Source organism: Gouania willdenowi, unplaced genomic scaffold, assembly GCF_900634775.1.
Source record: "Gouania willdenowi unplaced genomic scaffold, fGouWil2.1 scaffold_196_arrow_ctg1, whole genome shotgun sequence".
Classification (NCBI taxonomy): domain Eukaryota; kingdom Metazoa; phylum Chordata; class Actinopteri; order Blenniiformes; family Gobiesocidae; genus Gouania; species Gouania willdenowi.
Window position 1 is genome coordinate 381,232 of NW_021144947.1, and position 26,962 is coordinate 408,193.

The 26,962-nt window shown below is 38.3% G+C and overlaps 1 protein-coding gene across 1 annotated transcript; it reads left to right on the forward strand.

Annotated features, from left to right (window-relative positions):
- Window positions 1-7,438: 7,438 nt before the first annotated feature.
- On the forward strand, window positions 7,439-22,964 carry prdm8b (PR domain containing 8b). The gene is made up of 5 exons (XM_028441222.1): window positions 7,439-7,485; window positions 18,546-18,827; window positions 20,868-21,091; window positions 21,268-21,496; window positions 21,620-22,964. The coding sequence occupies exons 3-5, from the start codon at window positions 20,873-20,875 to the stop codon at window positions 22,840-22,842; spliced, it is 1,671 nt and encodes a 556-aa protein (XP_028297023.1). The 5' UTR covers window positions 7,439-7,485; window positions 18,546-18,827; window positions 20,868-20,872; the 3' UTR covers window positions 22,843-22,964.
- Window positions 22,965-26,962: the final 3,998 nt, after the last annotated feature.

Genomic DNA, 26,962 nt, shown 5'->3' on the forward strand with positions numbered 1-26,962 from the left:
GCTAAAAACATTTGGCTGGTGGAAAATCTGGTTGGCTGGTAACTTTAAGAATCTACTAGTCATACAGTGGGGGGGCGCACGGTGGGTTAGTGGTTGGCACGTCCGCCTCACAGCGAGAAGGTTCTGGGTTCAAGTCCAGGGGTGGACACCTGAGTCCTTTCTGTGTGGAGTTTGCATGTTCTCCCCGTGCTGCATGGGTTTCCTCCGGCTTCCTCCCACAATCCAAAAACATAACTGATTGTTGATTCTCTAAAATTGCCCATAAGAGTGAATGAGAGTGAGTGGTTGTTTGTCTGTGTTGCCCTGCGATGGACTGGCACCCTGTCCAGGGTGTAACCCCGCCCAGCGCCCAATGAGAGCCGGAGATTGGCACCCCCATGACCCCTGCGATACAGTGGGGCAAAAAAAGTATGTATTCAGCCACCAATTGTGCAAGTTCTCCCACTTAAAAAGATGAGAGGCCTGTAATTATCATCATAAGTAAACCTCAACTATGAGAGACAAAATCCAGAAAATCACATTGTAGGATTTTTAATGAATTTATTTGGTAAATAACTCTGTAAAATAATATTTCTAGGTTAGCCTAACAACCTGGCACAACCGTGTCCCTGGACAAAACACCTCATTACAGCCCATTAGAGCTATGTGTGTAGATGGTGGATCATGTTTATAATGTTTGTGTTCTACTATATCATCTTAGTTCTTAGTTCCAATTTTTAGGTTTAGAGCTTTGTTCCTAGTGGTTATGTTAACACTATTATACGTTATACGCTTTAGTAAATACGTAGGTTTTGAGCTTACTTTTAAAGGTGTAGAGAGTAGCAGCCTCCTGTAGTAAGACTGGGAGCTGGTTCTAAAGGGAGGAGCCTGGTAGCTGAACGCTCTGCCTCCTGTTCTACTTCTAGATACTTTAGGAACTTCTAGAAAACCATCAGACTGAGAGCAGAGTGATCTACCTGGACTGATAGAGCACTAACAGGTCTCTATAGACCAGTGGCGGATGCTTTAAGACTACAAGGGAACCTCAGCTTCCCCTAAAATCAGTGGTCAAATATGTAGTGTTGTGTGTACATTTCATTGACTAAATATATGACAGAACACATGTATGTTTAGTTCAGAATCAGCTTCTTATAACAGGAAACTGACAGTGACAGCGTGACGTTCTTCATTCATTACCGCAGCGTCACAGTGTTAATAAACAGTGGTGAAGTTCAGCTTCAATTGACTTCAATGGGAGAGGATTTAGTGGTTGATCCACTGCAGTCAAACTAGACGCTCATTGGATAAATGCTCGGTTATGACGCACTTAGTCCCGCCCATCGGACGCCGGGCTTCACAGGAGGTCTATGGAGCAGTGGGCTGGATCTGTCTGTTCCGGACGCTGGAATAATGGATGATGATTGGATGATCTGTCTCAGGCTAATTCATTTTGATTGACAGCGAAATGAGCCAATCAGAGAGTATGACGTTGTAAGCACACAGGCGGGTTTTTCAAATATTTCAGTCCGTTGCTCTGTGTTGACACGGAGACTTTGCTGATCCTCTCATAGCGAATCAACTTCTGACAAACCTAGTGTCTGTTTTTGGTGTTTGTGGAGACTGTTACTGCTTGTGTTGTGAGACTTTTTGACCAAACACTCACACTCCAGCGCGCAGCAGCTACGCACGTGCTGTGCGTGATAATCTACAAATAGTTGTTGACAACAAAATGTGATTCTACTAGAAGTCAACATTTAAATAAACAGATACATTTTCTGAAGTAGGCAGAAAATGAGCTTCTCCTGCATGAAAGACCAGCAGCCGCCACTGCTATAGATATACAGGAGCTAGATCATGTAGAGCTTTGTATGCTAACAGGAGGATTTTAAACTCTATTCTAGATTTTACAGGAAGTCAATGAAGAGAAGCCAATACTGTAGAAATATGTTCTCTCCTGTTAGTACCTGTTAGTATTCTAGCTGCAGCATTCTGAATTAACTGGAGACTTTTTAGTGAGTTACTAGGACATCCTGACAGTATAGAGTTACAATAATCTAATCTAGATGTAACACATGCATGGATTAGTTTTTCAGCATCACTCTGGGTCAAGATATTCCTGATTTTATAGATATTACAGAGGTAGAAGAAGGCTGTCCTTGTGATTTGTTTAATATGAGAATTAAAGGATAAGTCAGTATCAAAGATAATGTCTATGTTTATTACTGTGGTGCTGGGTGACAGAGTGATGTCATCTAGAGACACTATTTACTCTGATAATTTATCTCTGAGGTGTTTTGGACCAAATAAAATCACTGAGGAGAGATTATTAACAAAGTGGGTTCTGTCTAACTCTAACTCTAACCCTCACCTGTATACGAGCTGACCAATGAGAGGCGGCCAGACGGATCAAAGCCAGGTGACGAAAATCAACCTCTCAAAAAATGCAAACATGAGAGGCAGCTAAGTGGGAGCGCTAAACGGAAACTAAAAAAGGAGAAAGTGATCAGAAATGCTGAAAATTTAAAGCCAGAGTTGGCGTCATGGGGGGGCATTTGCGGGCTGTGCCCTTCAGCTGACCTGCTGTGCCCCCCCCACACACACACTCTTCCCAATACAGGGGGAGCTTTTTATTCACAGATATCTGATTGGCTATTAACTGACTGTGTCCATTCACTGACAGCGGACGGGAGTATGCTCCATAGTTATAATATACTGTGCTATTGAACGTACCCTAGAGCTGTTGTTAGGATCAGCCAATAGAATGTGTATATGTCTATGGCCTGCTCTGTTGATGTCACTCACATTGCTGCATCACAACAAAGCTAGAGCGCTAAATTCTGATGGAGAGCAGGAAACTTGGGAATCTGTCGTCTGAAATCATCAAAATGTCCATGTTTTGTTTACGGATGCTCCAATCGTTCTAACAGAGAAAAGAAAGAGAGATTTTATAAAGAACCGAAGATTTTCGTTCACAAAAGAAGAGAAATATAAAAAGCTCACAGAACAACGCTGTAAAAAGTGTATTTTAAACCTTTGTCTGTGGTCAGGAGGAGCAGAGTCTGCTGATGCCCGTGTGTATAGCGACCACTTGGTCAGAGGTATGTTAGCGAGCTAACTTTGTTTTTGTGGCTGTGTTTATACAGCGTTGTGTGTTTTTGTGCCCCCCGCAGGTTTCTTAATGCTCCCTATTTAATACTGCCTGGTGCAGACTCTGTTTAAAACATATACCAAATATAGGTCATTTTTTTAGCTCCAGTGTATTTTGCCAGATCAGCATTTCTTTGAGAGAAATTGACAGGTTTCCAGATGTTTATGTTGCACTGAAATGTTTAACCTTTGCCTGTCTGGTTGAATTGTGACGTTAGAGGTTGTTTTCTGTTTTAAAACAAGTTCAAATGATCTTACAACCAACATTTTTATTTGAGCAGTTGATACTGCATTTTATTTATTTTTCTCTCCTTGTGACGACTCAATAAAAATAAATTATTTATCGTTGTTGAGAGAAAGCTGGCACATTTCAAAATGTTTACATTGCACCACTTGATTGTCCTGTTGAATTCTGAGGTAACGGTGATTTCTGTTTAAAATGAAATAGCACTTGATCCTATCAGATTATAGATTTTAGTTTTGTTCCTCTGTGATGTTCTATCAATTCATTACATCTGTGTTAACAATAAGTGTTGTTAAATAAATACTGGATGATTGGAAAGTGGTTGCTTATTTATTTTTTCTGAAAATGGGGGCCACGTCCCTCCCTCTCTAATGTAGTGGGTCAGTTTAACCAGATTATACTGATGTGTTTTATTTTCATAGCATCATATGCGTGTGAGTGGCTTTGACAAGAGGACATAGTGTAGCGTTTGTATTTCTATGAGCATTTGCACATCTGTACATCAAAATGCTCTTGATGACAGTGAGATATGGGTGTATTGAGTATATTTATGTATATTACGAGAATGTATTTATTATTTTGCCATATTTTAGTAATCCTGGGGTCGTGATGATAGGGCCCTTAAATATTGTTGCCCAGGGAACAGTGAACTGTTAATCTGGATCTGCTAATAGGAGATCATTGGTTACTGTTACTAAGTCTCTGTGCTGTGATTGGCTCTAAAGCCAGACTGAAAGCTCTCTATAAATTGTTCCTATGAAGGTGATCACATAGTTGACCTGTGATGTCTTTTTCAATAATTTTGGAAATAAAAGGTAGATTAGATATTGATCAATAAATGGATCAAAGGTTGTTTTTAAGGAGAGGTTTGATTACAGAGGTTTTAAAGGCCTGTGGTTCATAACCTGTTACTATAGATGTATTAATGTAGTTCATCATATTAGTGCTGATTAGTGGAAGAACATCTTTAAATAGTGGAGTTGGGATTGGATCTAAAAGACAGGTTGTTGGTTTAGAAGCACTAACTATTGAGGTCAGTTCAGACAGACCAGTTGGAGTGAAACTATGTAAATAAAAGCTGCATGTTGAGGATATTTCAGGAGCTTCTTTGTTTAATAAAGTATTGATCACTCCTGCAGGGAGGACATTAGCTTTGTTTCTAATTGTTAGAATTTTATCAGTAAAGAAGTTGATGAAGTCGTCACTGCTCAGGTTGACAGGAATAGAGGGTTCAACAGAGCTGTGGCTATTGGTGGGCGTGGCTACAGTGTTGAATAGAAACCATGGATTATTTTTGTTTTCCTCTATTAAAGTTGAATAATAGGAGGTTCTAGCTTTGCAAGAGACTTTTTCATTAAAAAACATTTTCTCCAGGCAGTATGAACTTCTACCATGTTTGAGGAGAGACACTTTCTTTCTAAATTTCGCGATGCCTGTTTTAAAAGACGTCTTTTTTTTAAGCATGCACCCTCACTCTATAATCATTAAATCATTGATTGATCTTGTGGGTCTTATAAGGACGAGCACTTAAGCTAAATACTGTCAGCTGATTGGCTGAGCTGGAGAGTTCCAAGTTGAGAAGAGTTTGATGGAATGGGAAACGCCAGCGTGGTCACAGATGGTTTGGCTAAACCAGGTTTAAACCGTAGGCCTGGCTCTACTAAGAACACTTTGATGAAATATCCCACTGTACTTCAGGGGGTTAAGGTGAGAGTGAAATGTGATGTTTATAGTTGTGTACATTGTATTTATTGTGTTCTGTAATCAGTTCAGGCAGTCTGGTGATAAGTGTGTAAATGTAAGGTGGTGACACATCACCCAGCTTAAGTAAAATGGTGGAAGGAGTGAGTGGTAATACCTAAAACTGGTATTTGGGATCAACGTGTCTAAGGTTAAGTAGGAGTTTTTCCCACAGCCCAAGGCCAGTGCATCCATGATCAATGTATGTGACGGAACCACTTCTGAGAACCCAGGCTCCGCCCCTAGCAACATTGGGAGCCAAGGAGCCCCAGGCCACTCCGCCCTAATATTTAGCCCCAAGGGCCCCTGCCAGCATCCACACTCCAACACCGACTGCTCGGGGGGTGGCCCACGGAGTCTCCTGCCCATGACCCCAGCAAATGGGCCGAGGCCCTAACCCAGGGGTTAACCAGCACCAAGCCAGAAAGTGAGCCAGTAGGCGCCCACCAGTGGTCGTGCTTAGAGCCAGTCATGCCCAGACCCCAGGCCACAGGGAACCGGTCCAGAGGCAGCATGTCCAGAAGCCGCCTCAGGACTACGGCCGGCCCTCCGCTAGACCGATATGTCTGGGAGAGACGGTGAGAAACGCTCACTTGTGCCACACCCCAAATCATAGTGCCCACAGCGCATGATTGCACTCCCAACCCCCCAAGCCACACACCCCAGCGTCCCAGGGGGCGACACTGCCTCTGACCTGCCCAGAACAGTCCGCTCTGCCGCCATGAGAAGCAACACCAGGACCAACACAGGCTAGCTCTGCCCCACAACTCAACCCCAACCACCAGCTACAAACCTACAAAGCAAGTGCACCCAAGCACCCCCACCCGGGCGTCGCTACCCCACACCAACGGCCACGTCACCAGTACAACACCCCTGAGGAGGCCGCCGCTGATCACCCATACCCCGACTCGAAACGTCCCCCCAACACCAGCCCACCTTTCCCTGAATAATGTACATCTATGAAAAAGCTCTTTATAAAATCCAATGAATTATTAATATAATTATTAATACATGGAACAACCTCGAATTGACATATGATTATTATTACTTATGATGGACAATATAACACCAAATATATGATAGAACCAGTAAACTCTCTGTTAATGGTGAGTTTTATTGCCTTTGGAGGCTTTTAAACACACACGACACAAAAAAACAACATAAACACAAATATTTCATTTTGAAATAGAAAAATGCAAGATTTAAGAAAATACAACAAATATAATTTAATAGAGTGCAAAGTTAAAGGATTACATGTGACTAAAAATGCAAAGTTGACACAGATTGTGTTGAGATCTGTAATTTGTTGGGTTTTTAGCCCTTGTTCTTTAGTTGAAGTCTTAGTTTAGGGCCATATCTGGGTCTCAGCTTGACAGATTGTACATAATGTCAAAAAATGCTAGTTTTGCTGTATTTAGCAGCAAAATTGTGCCTATTCTGAAGAACAATCTTTCTGAACCAATGTAGATGCAACCCTGGTTTACAAAAGCAGTATTAGATAAAAGCCTGTTAATAAAAACAGTCATAAACAAATATATTACAATGGATAAATAGACAATAAAGAGATCATCAGGATTAAAAAATCATTCAAATTATAAGCAAAGCAATATTTCATAATATACTATTTAATTTGGTTTAAAAGACATGTTAAAAGATTTTAAAAAAAACAACAACAAAAAAACCATGTAAATTAATGTTATTTTTGCTTTATTTAAAATTAGATTAGACTAGAAAGATTAAGTTGTTTAGGCTCTTACTTTGAAGAGTCACTTTGCAGCTAGGGTTAGGGTTAGGGTCATATGACTAGCCACAGCCAATCGGATTGTGTTTTCTCTTCCTGGTTTTCCACAGGGTCTATTGCTCAGACATTCTGCTGCTGTTAAAAATAGAAAAGGAACCAAGTAAAGAGTCTATGCAAACTTATTATTATACTCAGTTAGGATTAGGATTAGGATTAGGATTAGCCAAACCCTAACTCTGCTGGTTGAAGTTGAACACATTGCCGAACAGGACTTGGTGAGTTTAAAAGTTGTATTTTATTTTTACCAAGGAATATTTTGTCATAATGTCTTAGTTATTTTATGGAAATGAAAAGCTAAGGTAGCATATTTATGTTGTTTCATGTAAAATGGTGGACATAAATGATTTATTTTGTGTATTTGAAGCATGGCCTGGATTGAGCTGGAAAAAAAAGACTTTTACTGATATTTGAAGCCACTAGATGTATTATTTAATTTAGTTATGCATATTATTTGGATGTTATGGTTGGGATCAAGAATCCAGAGCTAAATTCCACGTGTGAGATCCAAGATGGCGAGTCACCCAGTGAGCAACACGCCCCCTGCTGGACGTTCTACTGTTTCTTTAAAAAACTGGTAATATTGATCATTTTCATCTGCAAAGCGAAGTGAACGTCTCTAACCCACAGTTAAAGGAACAGAGACATTTAACAGTGATTAAGAGTTTGTTCAGTCTTTTGCTGATTTCATTTGATTTTTATTTTCTTTTTGTCAACCATACATGGTAATGCTGTAATGGTGGCTTTTGAATTGTAAATGTTTTGGTTGGTTCAAACAACAAACAAAAACAAGGTGAACTTAAAGGTGCAGTCTGCAACTCTTATCTCATATTTGCTAAAGCTGTCATTATGTAAGGACAGCTTTACATAAAACTAGTAGTTTACATTATGTTTGATTTGTAATTGTTACACTAGAACTCTGTAGTACATGTGTTGTTCATGTGCGCGCAGCAGCCTCCATGTGGGCTGCTGTAAGTGACACTGTGTTGTTGCTGTTGTTGAGGTGTGTGCACATAGAGAGAGAGAAGAGCTGCAGTAATATGCTTTTAACAGAGCATGTTATATTACTGTGATGTTGCTGTCGGACTAACGTTAGCTTGTTAGCTCCTCTGATGGAGGGACTTTGGAAAGTTTCTAGGCAGGGCAAGAGAGCAGCGAGGAAGGAGAGGGAGGGAGGGAGGGATCTAAGATTTGCGGACTGCACCTTTAAAGGGAAACTGTAACTAAATGTTGAAACTAAAGAACTAGAGTGTATTCAGAAAAATACTTAGTTAACCTAAATAGATTAAATGATAAAACTAGATACTATTACAACAGTAACCTCGGTTGAGAATAATATACTTTTAATTCTAAAAAATAGGTTTAAAAGAAAAAAAGATTTAGAAACCAAATGACCAAAAAAAGGTAAAAATATTTAATTTTCTTGAAGTAGTATTTGGAATTTTATGTTAATTGTCTTGTCAACTGTTTTTTTCTGTCTTCAATGTCAAATAATAAGCCGGAAATTTAAACTTGTTCCATGGACTGTGGTCATTAAACATTCTACACCCATCACTACTGACTGTAGTTATACTGTAATTACTGCAGAGGTGTTACATAGACATTATTGTGTACAGTATGTACATTAAAATTGTAAAAACATAGATTAAAGGACGATTGGTCATTTTAATGTAATGCTTTTGGTAAAGGTGGTAATATTTCGTACACGTGAAGTATCAAAGTCTAAATCCTTCTCCACAAACTAGAAACATATTAAAGTCACAAGTCAAGATTTGGCCACTAGTGAAATATGTATGAACAATGTAGCATTAGCTAAATAACGTGTAGTTCCAGATAGAAATATTTAGCATCTTGTGTGTTTTTGCTTTACTGTACATTGTCTTCCTGTCAGTGATAAGTGTTACTGGACCCCCTTCACTTGTAAATGTCCGTTCTCAGACCACCCACTCCCACCTGGTGTCTTTGCTTTATTCAACCAAACATTTCAATCTGGCTGCTTTGATCCGTCTGTGGTTTTGGCAAAAACACAAAGTTAATAAATATGCAAAGTGATTGTTTAAAGCTACAACCTTCTATGGTTTTATATTTTTCAATTAAAAAAACTTCACAATGTTATTTGGAAAATTAATGACAAAATACAAAGAGCAGCAGAAACACTTTATTAATCTTTGGTGGGTGTGAAATTAAATGTAAAATATTTTAACATTCTCTTAAATTAGAATTATTTCTACTTTTCTAGACTTAGCAGGTAATAAACTTAAAAACAAAATTACAACTTTTAAATAAGTGGTACATAATTGTCATAAAATACACTCGTAACACACACACACACACACACACACACACCACCATCTCTTCAGTTTTCTGAGTTATCTCTCCATAGGTAAATAATTATCTGTCATTACATCGATACCCAACATAGAGGAGAAGCTAATGTTAGCATGCTAACTGTGATCAGCCTGTGTGCTAACAATCAGCTGCTGTCTAATGAGCTTCTGCCCAGTTTAAATTTAGCCTGAAACTTATCTATAGATCCGTCATCTCATAGAAACCATCAACAAACGCATTCTTACCGGTTCCCGTTCCACGTCTTTCTCCCGCTGCTCGTTTTAAAACATCATTAGATTGAGTGACTGATGGTTTCTTTTGCTACTTACACTTGGGTTTCTGGGAAATGCATCGCATTGAGAGGGAAAAGTGTTTAAACTGTTGATATTATCAACATCAACAGATATGAGGGAACATGTTCACTCTCTCATACCTGGGACCATCAAGTCAGCCACGCCCAAAAATAGCTCATAAGGACACATCAAAGTCATCAGCAGATGCCTCTGAAGATGACTGACAGTTGGCAGTCAAAACATGTTAGGAGATCAAAGTTAATTTCCTGAAAAAAGTTGTCTGATTAAATGAAAAAGACAAAATGAATTTATTGGAATTATTCAAACTAAGAGATTACAGTTACTTATTATGTGTAAGATGATTACATAATGCTGTTATGTTTAATCTGTACAAATTACAAAGTGTATCAGCATAGAATGGCCTTAACTTACATGGTGGGGTACCTCTGTTGGCCACACCCACATTAACCATATATCAAAGATAAGGATCATCACTGTTACAATGTTGGATTCCTTTATAATGGTTCTCCTCTGGTCCATGGTCGCGTCCCGACCTCTAGTCACAGTATCATCTGCTATAAAAGCTCATCCTGGGATGATGATGAATAAATAAACAACTGCAGTTACACTAACGACCACTAGGTCTGATTTATTGATCCTTTAAAGGGGACATAATTCCACTTTTTTAGCCCTTAAATGCATTTTGTTGTATATTTATAGTGCTTAGAAGTACAGAAAAGTTCAAATTAGTCTCTTCAGGTGCTCTGTAGATATCTTTATTTTCTGTTTTGCTCATATTTTTCAATCTGTTTATATTTTTCTATTCTCTATTATGTTTTTTGAACAATAACATCACAGTATTTGCAGCAGAACTGCCATATTAGTTCATCAACTCCAGGTCCAACACTTCGAGCAATCCACCATTTTTATTTCTGGCTTTTATTTTGTAGTCCAAGCTCCAGGATGCAGAAGTTACGAGAGGATAAGTCAAAATGTTGTGTTGTTGGATGTAGTAACCCACACGCTTCATTACACCGTCTCCCAGCATCAGAACCTTTTCAAAGTGTCTGGTTGAGTTTTATTTTTTATAGAAATGTACCACATCTGTGGATAAGGTCATTTTTGTGTGTGTGAAGCACTTCAATGATGACTGCTTCATCAACCTCCACCAGTATAAAGAAGGATTTACAGAAAGACTTTGTCTGATTGAGGGTTCAATTCCTTCTATCTTTGGAGACGATGAACAGAGCACTTCGGTAAGCTGTAAATAACGCTAAAAAGTGATGATAAGACGTCCCTGTCATTGTTTTGTTAGCATTAGCAGTTGCACCGTTTTCATATGTTAGCGCTGTGTGCTCGTTTTAGATCCTTGATGATATGGCCTACGTGATTTAATTTAAGTCTAAAGTTTTCATTAGTCATTTCATTTTGACGTTTTTGTCTTTGAAAAGACTGTATTAAAATGCATTTTGTGACGTTAGCTTGGCGCTAGCGTTAGCTCGGTGCTTGTGTTAGCTCACTTGTTAGGGTTCTGCAGGTTCATCATCATCATTTTCATCTCACTCCACTGGGTCAGACTCTGGCTGGAACATGTAAGGCTGGATGGACAAGTCTAACGTTGTTGACATTTTGTAAATAACCTCTGAATAAAAAGTTTATGCTCCGCTACATAGCCGTATCTCTTCTATCAAACTACAAAAATGGCCGAACAGGGTGGAGTTGAAACGAGTGTCACCTGAAGAGGGGGCGGGGTATGGAGTGTCTCATTTACATTTAAAGAGACAGCACCAAAACGAGTCTTTTTCCCGAATGTTGAATCTTTCTTGTTGAAAAAGCCTGTTTTTTTTGTTGTGCTTTTTAACAGGCTAACAATAATTTGCATAAACATGGTTAAATTTGCTGCTTAAAATGAATCTTGCACAAAGACATTTTGAGAATGTTTAATAGTATTTTTGCACCTATAGATATTTTGCCACAGGTATTGTTAGATGTTTTAGTTACAAAACTGGTTCCTAAAAACATTTAGGATAAACTTTGCTCTTAGGTTTGGGTTTAGATGGTTGTAAAAAGGTGTTTTATGAGATGTCCTTAATTTGTCCCACATTATGACCACAGTAAAAAAAGAGAAGAAAAAATAAGTGTCTTTATTTTTACTCTTATATGACTAAATGCATTTGTTGCATATATTTCATTTTTTTTTCATTTTATTATTTATTTCATTCATTTAAATAAAAATGCAACAACAGCATTTACACAAATGAAAAGGAGCAGAAAGAAGTAAAAACTTATAATAAATTATTTACAGTTCCTTTGAGCGATGTCATGCAGTCGTCGATCTGCTACTCTGCAGTGTCATATTTCTGTAACATTGATAATTTAACATACTTTTTAAACACATAAATGGACTTAGGGTTAGAGTTACAATCAAGACTGTTCCACAGGGTTAGGGTTAGATGATTCAGATACATCTTTACAGTCGATTGAAACCTGGGTTTTAGTTCATATCTACTTTTTCTTTTGGTGAATCTGTTTTGCAAATTGTTTGGTAAACTTTCCAGATGAGCTTTATACATGGTTTTTAGAAGATAATACTCTACTAGTTCATTACATTTCAGTGTTTTTAGTGAATAAGGGATTAGTGTGGTCTCTGTATCCACTTCCACTGGAGACTCTTTTCTGTAAAAGAAAAATTGGATCGATGTATGTTTTGTAGGCACTTCCTCAAACTTCAATGTAATAGGTCAGATGTGGAACAATCAATGAGTTATACAACAGAAACAATGCATTATTATTTAGAGAATCTTTGATGGAAAATAATCAGCTGATTTTTATCTGATATTTTTAACTATTTATATAAGCTGTTTGCTTCACTTTCTGTAACGTTGGAGATAAAAACCTTTATTAGTAGTTTTACTGTTTGCTTCAGTGATGTTTCTAAATGGACTGTAGGAGCGAGTGTGAATCCATGCACAAGCTAGTTTTCCTCAGTGCGTTAGCCGTGTGACTGACTGGAGACCTGATGTGGATGATGATGTTCACTAGTGCAGAAATGGATCACTTGTCCTCATTTATACACGCAATGAAGTCATAAAAGTTTGACTGTAACTCATTAAAACTATTTCTAATTACTCACGTGAATATACTCACAACAGCATCAGAATCAAGCACAAAATAATCTAATGGTACTTTATTGCACTAAGAAATAGTTTTTTTTCCAGCTATGTAGAGCCAAACATGTTTAAATATCAACCAAAATCAATTCAAAAATGGTAAGAATTCTAAATTTGTGAAAGCTCCCAAACATTTTTCTGTTTTTTGTTGATCTGCTGATACAGACTTGACTACAATAAACTAACTGTTCATCACAAAGATGTTGAAATAGGCTTTTTTTCTTACCTCGTCACTTTTAAGGTGCGTTCATGCCGAACGCAACTGAAGTGACTGAAGTGACGAGATACATTGAAAATCAATGTAAATGATGTGACTTCAAGCGACTTAGTCGCTCAAAGTTGAAAATTTTCAACATTTCAAGTGACTTCAAGTGACAACTCCCTCCCACTGTCTATAGAGCCGAGGCTACAGAAAATAGACAGATAATAGTCTACCTGCCTTTCAAGAGTGTGTTCTACTTGGTATAAAATCTAAAGAAATGTAATTTCGAATCGGTGAACATTTGCTGAGAGGGAAAGCTTTCCTTGGACATACACTGCACCGTGCACCGCTACCAGCCCTCTGTGAGGTAAAAACACAGACGTTTAAAACCAATTTATGCAGGTGAAAACTATACTATATGTGTCTACAATCTGCACCAGAAACCGTCTGTGCTGCAAAACACATTCTTCCATGGGAACAAAGTCCGTTTTCTAATCTTTTCACCAGATTTTTAGGGACAAATCAACAACAGCGTAGGAAGCAAAAAGCTTCTCTGAGAAATCAGACGCCGTGAACAAAAAACAGGCAAAGCTGCTCTTTATATCACTTAGACTCAGCTATAGTAAGTAATATCATTGGGCTTGATTAGTTACTGGTCATGGTTAGGGTGCCGTACAATATACCACAATATCCAAAGAATTATGTTTAACTATTTATTATCAAAAGTTAAATTGTACACACATCAATAACTACCAAAGCATTATATGCACTAACTAATGCTAACTAACTAATGCTAACTAACTCCATGCGTTTGCCCGTTTGTAATAAAAGGAAATAACATCATAAAGTTGCCAAATCACCACTTTGTGTTTGTTCAGGGGAGATCACGTCCAGATTCTATATATGTGATGTCACCAGAAGTGATAGTTTACGGTAAGAACAGACGGAGGGATGGAGGTGTGTACCATAAAAAACTGTAAATGAACTGATATGCAGACATTGAGCAGTGAGGAGGAGGAGACTCAGAACGGGGGTGTGGCCGCTTTGGGTCGTCTTATCAGCTACATATAAGTGTAATCGATAAGGAAAAGAGTCCGTTTGCCACATCCCAAGTGCAAACACATAAAAACACGTAAGAACACGTAAAAACATTTAAAAATATGTAAATACACCAAAGAACATGTAAGGACACATAAAAAGAAGTAAAAACACATAAAAACATGTAAAAACACAGAAGCCCAAAGCGTCACAATCTTGTGGGTTTATTTTAAGCTGGGAAATGAGCACAGGAAATACGTAAGTAAATGTACTGATTTAAAAGAAAATGCTTAAAGTACACAAAAAATCTACTTAGGTAAAGTAACACAAATAAATGTAATTTGTTTCTTTCCACCTCTGTAAATGACATTTCTATGCTTCAATTAGCAGTATTTAAAAATAAACTGTCTATTACTCCCACAATTTTTTATCACACACAAAAAAGTGATCCATAAAAGATAGAGAAGGTGAACACAAAACTAGAACTGTACATTTTATATATATATATATATATATATATATATATATATAACCCGAAACACTAACCTGAACAGTGCTTGGAGCTATACAACATCAACAGGACTCTAAGAGCCTTCATTGCAAACTCGATGAGGTTGTGGAAAACCACCCTTGAGGCCAATGGCAAGCCACTTACACAAGTCTCCATCAAATGTGGCATATACCAAGGAGACACCCTGTCCCCACTGCTGTTCTGCATAGGCCTGAACCCCCTCAGCCAAATAATCAACAAGACTGACTATAGATACTGACTCAGGAACAGGGCCACCATCAGTCACTTCCTCTACATGGATGACATCAAGCTGTACGCTAAGAATGAGCGAGACATAGACTCACTGATCTATACCACCTGGATCTACAGCGCAGACATTGGGATGTCATTCAGACTAGAAAAATGTGGTTGGATGGTGACTAAGAGAGGGTTAGGGTTACCACACAGAAGGGGTCTCACTCCCAGAAGGAACAATAGCAGACATTGAGGACAGTTACAAGTACCTCGGAATCCCACAAGCAAATGTCAACCTCGAAGAGGTGACAAGGAAAGCGGCTACGGCCAAATACCTCCAACGAGTAAGACAGGTCCTAAGAAGCCAGCTCAATAACAAGAACAAGTCCCGGGCAATAAACAGCTACGCCCTGCCAGTAATCAGATACCCTGCAGGAATAATAAGCTGGCCAAAGGATGAGATACAGACCACAGATGTTAAGACACCAAAGCTCCTAACCATGCACGGAGGGTTCCACCCCAAATCCAGCACCCTGAGACTCTACGCTAGCTGGATGGAAGGAGGCCGAGGTCTAGTGAGTGTGAGAGCCACTATCTAGGATGAAACATCAAGATCCATAAGTACATCAAGGACAAGGCTCCAACAGATGACGTGCTCAGTGAATGTCTCAGACAATGGGGAACAGAAGATGAGGTGCTGGAGGTTCCATCATGGGAGGACAAACCCCTACATGGGATGTACCACCCAAACATAACTGAAGTGGTGGATATCAGGAAATGGTACCAATGTCTAGACAGAGCTGGACTAAAGGACAGCACAGAGACACTCATCATGGCTGCACAGGAGCAGGCCTTGAGCACCAGAGCAATAGAGGCCCAGATCTACCACACCAGACAAGACCCCAGGTGTAGACTGTGCAAAGAGGCCAATGAGACAATCCAGCACATAACTGCAGGGTGTAAGATGCTGGCAGGGAAAGCTTACATGGAGCTCCATAACCAAGTGACTGGTATAGTGTACAGGAACATCTGTGCAGAGTATGGGCTGGAAACCCCAAGGTCAAAGTGGGAAACACCTCCAAAGGTGGTAGAGAATGACCGAGCCAAGATCCTGTGGGACTTCCAGATACAGAAGGACAGAATGGTAATGGAGAACCAACCAGACATTGTGGTGGTGGACAAAGAGCAGAGGAAAGCCGTTGTGGTTGTCATAGCAACACCGAGCGACTGCAACATCAGGAAAAAGGAACACGAGAAACTAGAGAAATACCAGGGGCTCAGAGAAGAGTTGGAGAAGGTCTGGAGGGTGAAGGCATTAGTGGTGCCCGTGGTCATTGGGGCACTCGGGGCAGTGACCCCCAAACTGGAGGAGTGGCTCCAGCAGATCCCAGGAAATACATCAGACATCTCAGTCCAGAAAAGTGCAGTGTTAGGAACAGCAAAGATACTGAAGAACCCTCAAGATCTCAGGCCTCTGGTAGAGGACCTGAGCTTGGAGGACAAAGAGAGAGAGACCGCCCACAGTGGGTGAGGAAGAGATTTCTTTATATATATATATATATATATATATATATATATATATATATATATATATATATATATATATATATATATATATATATATATATACTGTATACAGTGTCATATGAAGTTAAGGAGACAGCACTGACTTTTCTGTCTTCACTTTCTCTGTTACAACCTCCAGAATGCTTCACTAACAAGCTTCTCCAGAGCCTGTTATACACGTCACTAAACCACGTCATTTTTATTCACATCAATTCTTTTTAAGAGCAGCAATGCTCCACTTTTATCTTTGTATCTAGTGTTAACTTTTCATTTGATTATAGGACACATTGAAGGACATGAGTTGAGGTAAAGTGTGTTTGCTCTCAATAAGTGAAGGTAATAACTTGTCTTTATTCAGCCTCTAATTGGGAAAAATGTTTCTATTGAAATGTTGACTAGATGTGACAGTGAAATCAAAGACAGCACTTTGATTCTTTACTAATTCACTTCACAGATGCTTTTATCCAAAGTGGCGTTAGGGTTCAGGGACTGGGAGAGAACCAGTGAAATAGCTTCATCTTTAACCGTTAAACCGCCACAGCAGGAAGTTGCCACCGATCACAGCAATATCTAGCATTGTGTTCAGTGCCTGAGCCGCGGGTCATGTTAGCGTAACGCTAACGATACTTAAGTGATAGGGAACTGTGTCTTTTAAAAGATTAGAACAAAGCTGTCAAAACATCTCAGTAGGTCAAATACTCATAAACTTGGTTGTCTTGAAATGGGCGGGGCTTCTTCTTCTTTTAGTTTACTGGCGGATTGCAAACAAGGTGCATACCGCCACCCACTGGATAAAACCAGGATAAAAGAGCACCATCTAACTTGCAAAAAGTAAATAATAAAATAAATGAAGTTGATATTTATTATATCTACTTTATTAGACCTTCAGCACAGACATGCAGTGAATCTCCAGGGGTCCAACCAGACTCTACATCTTCTCTGCACTAGCTTTGCTGTCATTCTCCAACATGTTTTTAACTTCGTCCCATGACAGCTCCTTCATTTTTAATCATTTTTCTGCCTCTGACTTTAATCCTCTCTGTTTTCTGGTTAACTTGATCTGTGCAGTTCATCACATAAGTAATAAATAGGATTAACTTAATGTTATGATTGATCACCATTGTTGGTGTTTTCTCTCTTTCTGTCTCTGTTTGTTTTGTTTGTTAGATCTTTTCCATAACATCTCTACTCTTTTCACTGCCTCATCATAACTGATATTAAACATTTTTACTTTTTCCATTTCCTCTGCTTTTTTCCTTATTTCACATTTTCTGTCCATGACTCTGTGTTTTCCTCCACAGTTGCTACATTTAGCTTCACATCTTTACTGCATTCCTCCAGCATGTGTTCCTCACTACAAATAGAAGATGCCTCTACACCACTGCCACGTATCCAAACCTCTGGTTCCTGTAACACCTGAGGGGAGGGGCTACATGAGCCCTCACTGAGTAGATCATTATTATCTGAGGGAGAACCATCAACCATTATAGAGATGCTTTCTACCCTCCTTCCTTCTTCAGTTCTGAATAACATTTTCACACTTTTAATCTCTTTTTCTTCCTCTGTTTTACAAACATCTAGTAAATTACCATCCAGCACAATCCCTCCTACTTTACTGAACAGCGCTTTAGAAAACGCAACCGGACTCGCTCCAAAATTATGCAAATCCCTCGACTCTTATTTCATAATTATCTTGTTCAGTTTTTCTTCATACATCTCTCTCTCTCTCTCTCTCTCTCTCTCTCTCCCCCCCCCACTGTTTTCCTCTGAATCCCATTTATTCTTAATTCCTGCTGTAGCGTCATTAATTTCTCAATTCTTATTTCCTCCTTTTCTTTACTTGAGACCATTCTGATTCTGTCTCCGCTACACAACGCCGTCCACCATGTGCCTCAAACTAAAGTCGTCACTCAGTTTTCTGTCACAACCGATACCATGAGTAAAGATATGATCTTAACCCTCAGTTAAAGAAAACGCAACTTAAAACGGCTTATTTAAAATTCAAAACCAGTGGGCGGGGCTTTAACTAGTATGTTACTTTAAGCATGCAATCGATATGGGTTGATCAGAAATAGTTGTATTTATTGCTGATTAGAATGATAATGAACAAACTACAGAACAATGAATACAACACATGCTGTTGCAATTATGAAGTAAAATATAATGAACAAGAGTTTTTATACATAACTTTTTTATGATCACTGTGATTTTATTTATTTTTTGTTCTTTTTTATAATATATTTTATTTCCACTGTGTGTGTGTGTGTGTGTGTGTGTGTGTCTGTGTGTGTAAAGGCTTAAAGGGAGGAGTCATGGATAATGGCTTCTCATTGGCTGGATGATGATGTAGCAAACCAAAGTGTGTTAGTGTGTGTCAGTCACACACAGCATCGGCTCCATCTGCAGCTCTCTGTGTCTCAGCTCTAGCAGAGGATGATGGTGATGATGATGATGATGATGAAGATGATGATGATGAAGATGTGGTGCTAGTGATCAAACTCTGACAAACCCTTTGGTTCGGATTTTTAACGCACTTCAGTTTGTCTTTGTGGATTATTGAGCTTTATCAACACAAAGGTAAGTGTGTGTGTGTGTGTGTGTGTGTGTGTGTGTGTGTGTGTGTGTGTGTGTGTGTGTGTGTGTGTGTGTGTGTGTGTGTGTGTGTGTGTGTGTGTGTGTGTGTGTGTGTGTGTGTGTGTGTGTGTGTGTGTGTGTGTGTGTGTGTGTGTGTGTGTGTGTGTGTGTGTGAGAGAGAGTGTGAAAGTGTTGGAGTCCGTAGTGCGCAATCCGGTCGCAAAACTGTTAGTGATAATTAGCCTTAATAATTATTGTTGTCTCTAAATTCTGCAATTCTCTATTTAAATAAACTATATGTATAAACATATATATATACATATATATAACATATATATATATACATATATATGTTTATCTATTATTCTTCTACTAAAGGCATCGCTGAAAATTAAGCCATATTAATTTTCTTCAACATTACGTGCAACGCTTTTGAGAACATGAAATACATGAATGATACGAATCGCAAAACCTTTAAATGCACAAAGGCTGTTGTTCTATACGGTTAAATAACGGTTAAATAATGAGTTAAATAAAGGTTAAATAAAGGTTAAATAATGAGTTAAATAAAGGTTAAATAATGTGTTAAATAAAGGTTAAATAATGTGTTAAATAATGTGTTAAATAACGGTTAAATAAAGGTTAAATAATGAGTTAAATAACGGTTAAATAATGTGTTAAATAATGAGTTAAATAAAGGTTAAATAAAGGTTAAATAATGTGTTAAATAACGGTTAAATAATGTGTTAAATAATGGTTAAATAAAGGTTAAATAATGAGTTAAATAAAGGTTAAATAATGTGTTAAATAATGGGTTAAAGGTTAAATAATGGGTTTGATCCTGAGACTTTACTTATTTCTCCATTTATTAAAGGGTCAGAACAACGAGTAAATATTATTGTGTGTCACAGTTGAAAATTTCCATCATTTATACATCTTTACTTTTTATTATTAATGCTAAAAAACAATCAATTTTGCTTTATTCGTTGGATTAAATCCATACAGACTCAACTGAGTTTGAAATTAAAGCTGTGATATGTTTATTTATTAAAGTATAATTATAATATGAATATGAATAATAATAATTATTATTATTATTATATAGACTGACGGGTAAAGAGATAAAATAATGAATAATGTTTTGCTGCTTTCATTACGTCTCAGAAGAAAAATCTGTTTTATGATAATATATCATAGAAAACACGATTAAATCTCACGTCTGTTGACAATAATAAAACGCTTTAGAGATTATATTTATGGGATTGTTAAAATTGCACATTAAAAACACTAATAAACTAAGTCGTAATAGGTTTAATAAACTACTGTAGCTTCACCAACACTAAGTGTTCATTTTGTAGACAAAAGTTTTCATCTTTCATTGACTAAATTATTTTTAAATTACAATAACTAGACTATGACTAATTAAATAAATACATGTTAATGAAAACTACATCTGTATTGTATTTATATTTTTGTCGATTAATAAAAACAAAACTATAATTTCATCACATGGGACGTAATCCAATGAGTTCTGAAATCAGGTTCATAAATGAGATTTAATTCTTTACAAAATGTGTAAAATGCATTTTAGTCGACTATATATGTATCAGATTTGGTCATGTAAAATATTCTTATTTAGTTGAAACTGAAATAGTTCTGACAACTAAATTTTGAATAAAACTAAATGAAAATGAAACTGAATGATGGTGCGTGTTGGTTTATGTGTATCAAATAATACAGTGAATTACAACCATTTCACACAAGCATTTAACAACAAAATTAAAATTGACATTTCAGAAATATGTAATATAAAATAATATAATTAATATTATAAAATAATATATTAATATTATGTAATATATATATTAATATAGTACTGTATTTTACATTATTTTCTGACACCTGGGACACAATGAAGGTTATTTTTGTTTAAGAGAATAAGCAGTAATGCATCAAAAAAAAAAACATTAAAATGAAAATTATGGATTTATTTAAAAGTTTTTTTCTTGTATTGTAATCGTTCTTTTCCTCTGTTTTTTCCAGGTGCGATGGATCCGTCCAGCTCTCGTAGGTTAATGTGGGACGACGACGCCAAAGCCGTTCAACAGTGTCTCACTGATATTTTTACAAGCGTCTACACAACATGTGACATCCCAGAAAATGCAATATTTGGGCCTTGTGTGTTAAGTCATACATCGCTTTATGACAGTATTGCATTCATAGCTTTAAAATCCACCGATAAACGCACAGCACCTTATATATTCAGAGTAAGTCATTGTTCATTTTAATTTATTACATCTTCAGTTTGAACCTTTTTTTATGTCAAAAATGAAATGTTGAAGTGTTTATGTAGAATGAAATAAAATAAAAACTAGTGTCAGTGTTTTGAAAATGCAGTTATTTTGTTAAAGACATGTAATTGTTGCATGTGTTCCATGTGCAGGTAGACACATCAGCAGCTAATAGCACCTCAGAAGGCCTGATGTGGCTACGATTGGTTCAGTCAGCTCGAGACAAAGAGGAGCAGAACTTAGAGGCGTACGTAAAGAACAGTCAGCTGTTCTACCGTTCACTGCGTCGCATTGAGAAGGACGAGGAGCTGCTGGTTTGGTACGGAAAAGACCTCATCCAGCTTCTGCTGCTCAGCTCCACAGAAGCTTCTAGAAGCAAAGGTGAATAACATCAAACAATATTACTATGCTATGCTTTTAGTAACAATATGCACAATAAGATCTGATTACTTTTAAAAGCCAATAATAGGTTGGGTTTTCTTAACTTATTTCTACTTTTCTTAGATTCAAGTCACGACTCATGTCCAGAATGTAATCAGCGGTTTCAATTTGAATTTCCATTTTTGGCCCATCTCCGATTTCGGTGCCCGAAAAGACTGCAAAACATCAGTGGGGGTGACGAGGAACCAAGTGAAGGTAATGGCACTGAGCAGAACAAAGCTCCAAGCCGACCTTCTACAAACCAAGGGCGTTCAGAAGGTCTTCAGGACGGCAACAAACCATCCACAGACTTTCATAATTTGGCGAGGGACCTTGAGAACAACAGAACCAGTCCAACTGTTGACAAGGAGGCGGAGATCTGCAGTGAGAGCTCTGGAAAGAGAAAGTTTCCAGAAAATGAGGACTGTGAAAGCCACGGAAACAACCTTCCACAGCCAAAGTCTAAAAATGAGCCTCTCACTTCTGTTCAAAATTACAGAGAAATATATGGTTTGGAGGAGAACCCCAGGGCCTTCTCTCCACAAAGTTCTAAAGAACCCACTGAATCAAAGCGTAGCGCCTTTATTGAGGTAAAGAAATTTTCTCCAAAGCAACACGCTGGAAATAAAAACCATTTGAGCCCCAACTCCGAAAACAAAGATGGAGGTCGTCACGGCAACAGTCCTCCAGCAAAGACCCTCAACATTAGGCAGGTCCTCTCAGAGACCCAACCCCCCCACATTTCACCAGTGGGCAGCGCATTCACCTCCGTCAGCCAACAGGGAAGTGGTAGAGGCGAGAGAAAGAGTGCCTTCAGCCAGCCATCTCGTACCTTCTCCCACATCTCTCCCCTGGTGATGGCTCCTAAGATGCTGGACTGCCACCCAGTGGTGGGGGACACTATCTCCTCTAATAGACTCTACCAGGGAGATCATCTGGCTGCAAAGCTGCAGAGTGCAGAGCTGGTTCCTGGTGGCGTAGCTAAACAAAACCCCTTTGTCTATGGCACCACCTTCTGGCCCAAAAACTCTGGACCAATCCAACTTCAAATGCCTTCAGCTCTGACTCTTCTGCCTCCTTCTTTCACCTCTCTTTGTTTGCCTGCTCAGAACTGGTGCGCTAAATGCAACGCCTCCTTCCGCATGACCTCAGATTTGGTTTACCACATGCGCTCTCACCACAAAAAAGAATTTTCCATGGAGCCTTTAATCAAGCGCCGCCGAGAAGAGAAACTCAAATGCCCCATATGCAACGAGTCATTTCGGGAGAGGCATCACCTATCACGTCACATGACCTCTCATAATTGACTTTTGTGAATATGAGAGATTTACGTGATTGAAATAAGCTGCACCTATTTTTATTTGGACAAATTTAAAATGTTGGTCTGTTTCTTTTCACGTTTCTGTATAAATTGTCATATTTGGTTCTATGGAAGTGCATTCTTACTTAAAAAATGAATATATTCATCAAAACTCATTTTCTTTAAAAGATAATAGCAAATTCAAAATGAGTACATGTTCAGCAAATTGTATTTTATATAATTAAATTGCAGATATAATGAAGGAATGAAGACAGGTTTTGACAGAGTAACTGTTTTCATGTCATTGTTTATTATTGACAGATTTTGGAGATACGTTGTCAACCTATATGACAAAAAACATGGTTTTAATAACCAATTAAAATGCAGTAAATACAATCTATTGTGAATAGTTTTTCATTTGCATTGAGAATCAAATAACTATCAAATAATTGTGTCCGTGGGGAATTATTTCTCTTTTGCAGTCATTTAGAAATTGACAGGTTATTAAATGAAAAGCATTGACAATAAAATAGCTTTATTTTACTAATTATTTTTTTTTCCTTCTTACTTTCCAGGGAATAGTTATTTTTTATAACACCACTGATCATTGAGGTTATCAAGTGCCTTCTTCTTCAGAACTTATGAGAGGTAAAATGTTACATTTTATACTCCTATTCCATTTATTAACGCTACAATTTTTATTACCAACCCGCAGGTAAACCAATAAATTCAATAAGGATCCTTTAAGATTAACAAGATAGTTACGGTATTTTTCCAATTATTTATTTATTATCTATGATAAAATCATATGCATGTATGTTTTATACATAGATTTATATGTATAAAATCATGTGTACGTCGATTTTAAAGAAATTTTATTTTTTTTGTGACGTAACTAAATCCTAATAATGATCCATTGGCTCCATCTAGTGGCCATCAGCGGAAACACATGGGATGATGTTAATTGTCCAGCTGTAACATATATTGGCATATTTTGATTTTAATTATTGTGCAATCATTCATTGATTACTGAATAACATACTGTTACTTTCACTTTTACCTGCTATTCAATTCACATTTCCTTGCAAAAAAGACGTAACTTGAATTTATTGTCGTTCCAATTATTAAAACCTGGTTTACAGCCATGCAAAGGATAAACAGGCTCATTAAACAATTAATTATTGCATATGGGCACAAAACCACATTACACTTTCACAGCAAATGTCTAAAATGAGTAAAAAACAATGAAAATTACCTAAGATTAAGGCATGTACGTACAGTAATAGTGCTAATTAAATAATTAAATGAAATAGAGATAACATGTGCAAATTTAGCACTTTTATTGCACTTAAAATAAACATTTACAGATCATCTCTCGGAATATACTACATTCAAAATCATGCTAGCTTTTATTTTAAATTACCAACCCTGCTTTTGACCAGAAATCATCAAAATCTTTAACATACATACATTCATTAAAAAAGTCATGGATGAACAGATGTTATGAGGACACATTATTAAAGATTTTTTCAACATTTAGAACATTATTCAGACCCTCCAGGATTTCACGGCCAAAAATGCCTGATTTTGTGGCTTCACAAAAAGAGTAACTAAACCCCAAACCCACTTTTTCCTGCTGAAGACATGTGTATTAAGTAGTGCTGTTTATTGATCATTGTGCTACTGTTAACATTTCAGCAAAATATTTAGTTGTAAAATGGCAGTTACTGCCCTCTAAGGGTTGAATGCTGATATTACAACTTCTATAAAGATCACATTCTGCTCTTATCAGAGTTTATCAAGCTGTGTGTGTAATTACAGACATCTTGTGTGTATTCCCGTCTGTCTCTGTGTGCACGAACGTTCTTGTCGCGTCTCTTCCCGTGTGTGTGTGTGTGTGTGTGTGTGTGTGTGTGTGTGTGTGTGTGTGTGTGTGTGTGTGTGTGTGTGTGTGTGTGTGTGTGTGTGTGTGTGTGTGTGTGTGTGTGTGTGTGCGTGCGTGTGTGCGTGCGTGTGTGTGTGTGTGTGTGTGTGTGTGTGTGTGTGTGTGTGTGCGCGCGCGCGCGCGCGTGTGTGCGTGCTGAGCCATGAACAGAGGCTGGAACGCCAGTAATGGTGTGTTTAGTGTTGCATGTGCGTCTGTGCAGCTTCACGTGGGGATTGTGTGTGTGATCGTAGTATTTGATCACAGACGTTACTGTGCGCTGTGAGTGGGCGTGTCTTAGGCTGCTCAGCAGAAAAGGTTTAGTTTCTCTTTTTTTAAAATTGTGGCAAAAATTGCGATAATTTTAGACTTCTTTATCTAACACTACGTGATCCAGGACATTTGAAAATGATCTAGAACAGTTATTTGTTAGTTTTTAGCCTTATAAGAACTGTAGGATGCAATAATTTAAACAAATGTAGCAATTAGAATTAACAATAGGTGTCCAGAATTAACTGAAAAGGGCTGGAGGTAGGTTGTAGTACATTTATTAACACTGGCACATCAAACAATATAAGCCCAGTAATCACAATAAGTATACTATCACTTTGAACTCAGGGCACACAGCAAACCAACAAAACCACAGCAACTTCAAATACGGCCGCAGTGATAGATAAATATAATGATTACCAGCAATACATGATTACCAATTAAGGCGACATGATTACATTAAAACATATACAAATGGTTAAAAGGTTGGTGGGATAAAAACAGTGACAGGTAAAAAGGATTCACTCACAGTCCTAGAGAGAATACAAGTTATTAGACAATCAATCAAACAGAATTAAACAAATCTATTACAAGTGGAATTCATACCTTTGTCAAAACGGGTCCTTTTACAGCCCTTTACACATCCAGATAGTTATGGTAATTTAACCCATAAATATTCAACTGGAGCTTCACTGTCTCGTTCTGGCCGGAGATTCAATCCCGTTCTGCTTTGATCATGTCTAATTATACAAACGTACATTTGTTTAGGTTAAAAGGACGGCATGTAAAGTGACTAGTGCAATGAGCTTTAAAAGGCTAAAGAAACTTACAAGCTTTATCTCGGGATTCCGTGCACAGCAGCCGTGTTGTGCTTTCAGTGAGGAGCAGAGAGGGAGACGGACTGATTGTGCGGTTAAATAGGTCCGTCAATACCACGGACGTCCTCCGTGGTTCCCACCCACTGACTTCCGTTCACCCGTTACACTGGCCCCAGTTTTGAAAAGTCACCGTCCCGGTGACCACTTATAACCATGGCCTAAACGCATATCTTTGTCCCTGGCACATAGCTTGGGGGGCACTCTGTAAGGATGCCACAGTTGACTGGTTAACTGCCCTAGGGAGATGATACATGTTTGTATGATGTCCTGCAGTTGTTCTATGGGTACGTCTCAGCATCACATTTGTGTTTAAAGAAGTATCGTTGCCCAGGGTCTGCCTCAGATTCTGAGTTGCCAGAGGCGGGACGGTTATGGGCGCTAAACTCTGAGGCCCGCTCTCTGCACTTTGTGCCTGCCTGGGGGAGGAGGGAGCCCTGACTCTTGGTGGATTTTGGTCCATTACGATAACAATGTCCTCTTCTTCACTGTCATTATCGGACAACTCCGGTGGAATGTCTGGTGGGGCATTGCATAGTAAGCCTGGATCAGGCAGAGATGTATTTTTTTCACTGCAGTCTTGCACCGTTGTCAAAACTTTGATTTCAGCTCTATTTACATTTTTGTGTGAGCCCATAGCATCTCTTGGACGGATTTGATAAACTCTCCCCTCTTGGTCCATACTTTTAACCACAACATACACTGTTGGGTCCCAAGCATCATGGATTTTGTGGCGGCCTAGAGCATGGCTCTTTTTATACACCAATGTGCCAGGGGGTAGGACAGAGGTCACATTTGGCTTATAATGACAGTTTCTTCTCGCTGCTGCTTGCTGCAACCTTTCTTTTGCTTGGGCATACACTACAGTGAGATGGTTTCGATGCTCATCCACCCAATCTTGAGGTGATCTTGTGGCCGGGCTCTCTTGCGACGTGCCTAACAAAAAATCCACAGGGAGTTGAGGCTTTTGGCCAAACATAAGCTCAAATGGTGAAAAACCGGTTGATTGGTGCTCTGTGGTATTGTAGGCATAAAGAACTTCGGGCAGATGCTGTGGC

What these genes read in the sequence shown, in the direction of transcription:
- prdm8b (XM_028441222.1), top strand. Translation starts at nt 20,873, where the DNA reads ATGGATCCGTCCAGCTCTCGTAGGTTAATGTGGGACGACGACGCCAAA. An exon ending in CAGCACCTTATATATTCAGA is followed by an intron (nt 21,092 to 21,267) that starts GTAAGTCATTGT and finishes TTCCATGTGCAG; the next exon opens with GTAGACACATCAGCAGCTAA. An exon ending in AGAAGCTTCTAGAAGCAAAG is followed by an intron (nt 21,497 to 21,619) that starts GTGAATAACATC and finishes TACTTTTCTTAG; the next exon opens with ATTCAAGTCACGACTCATGT.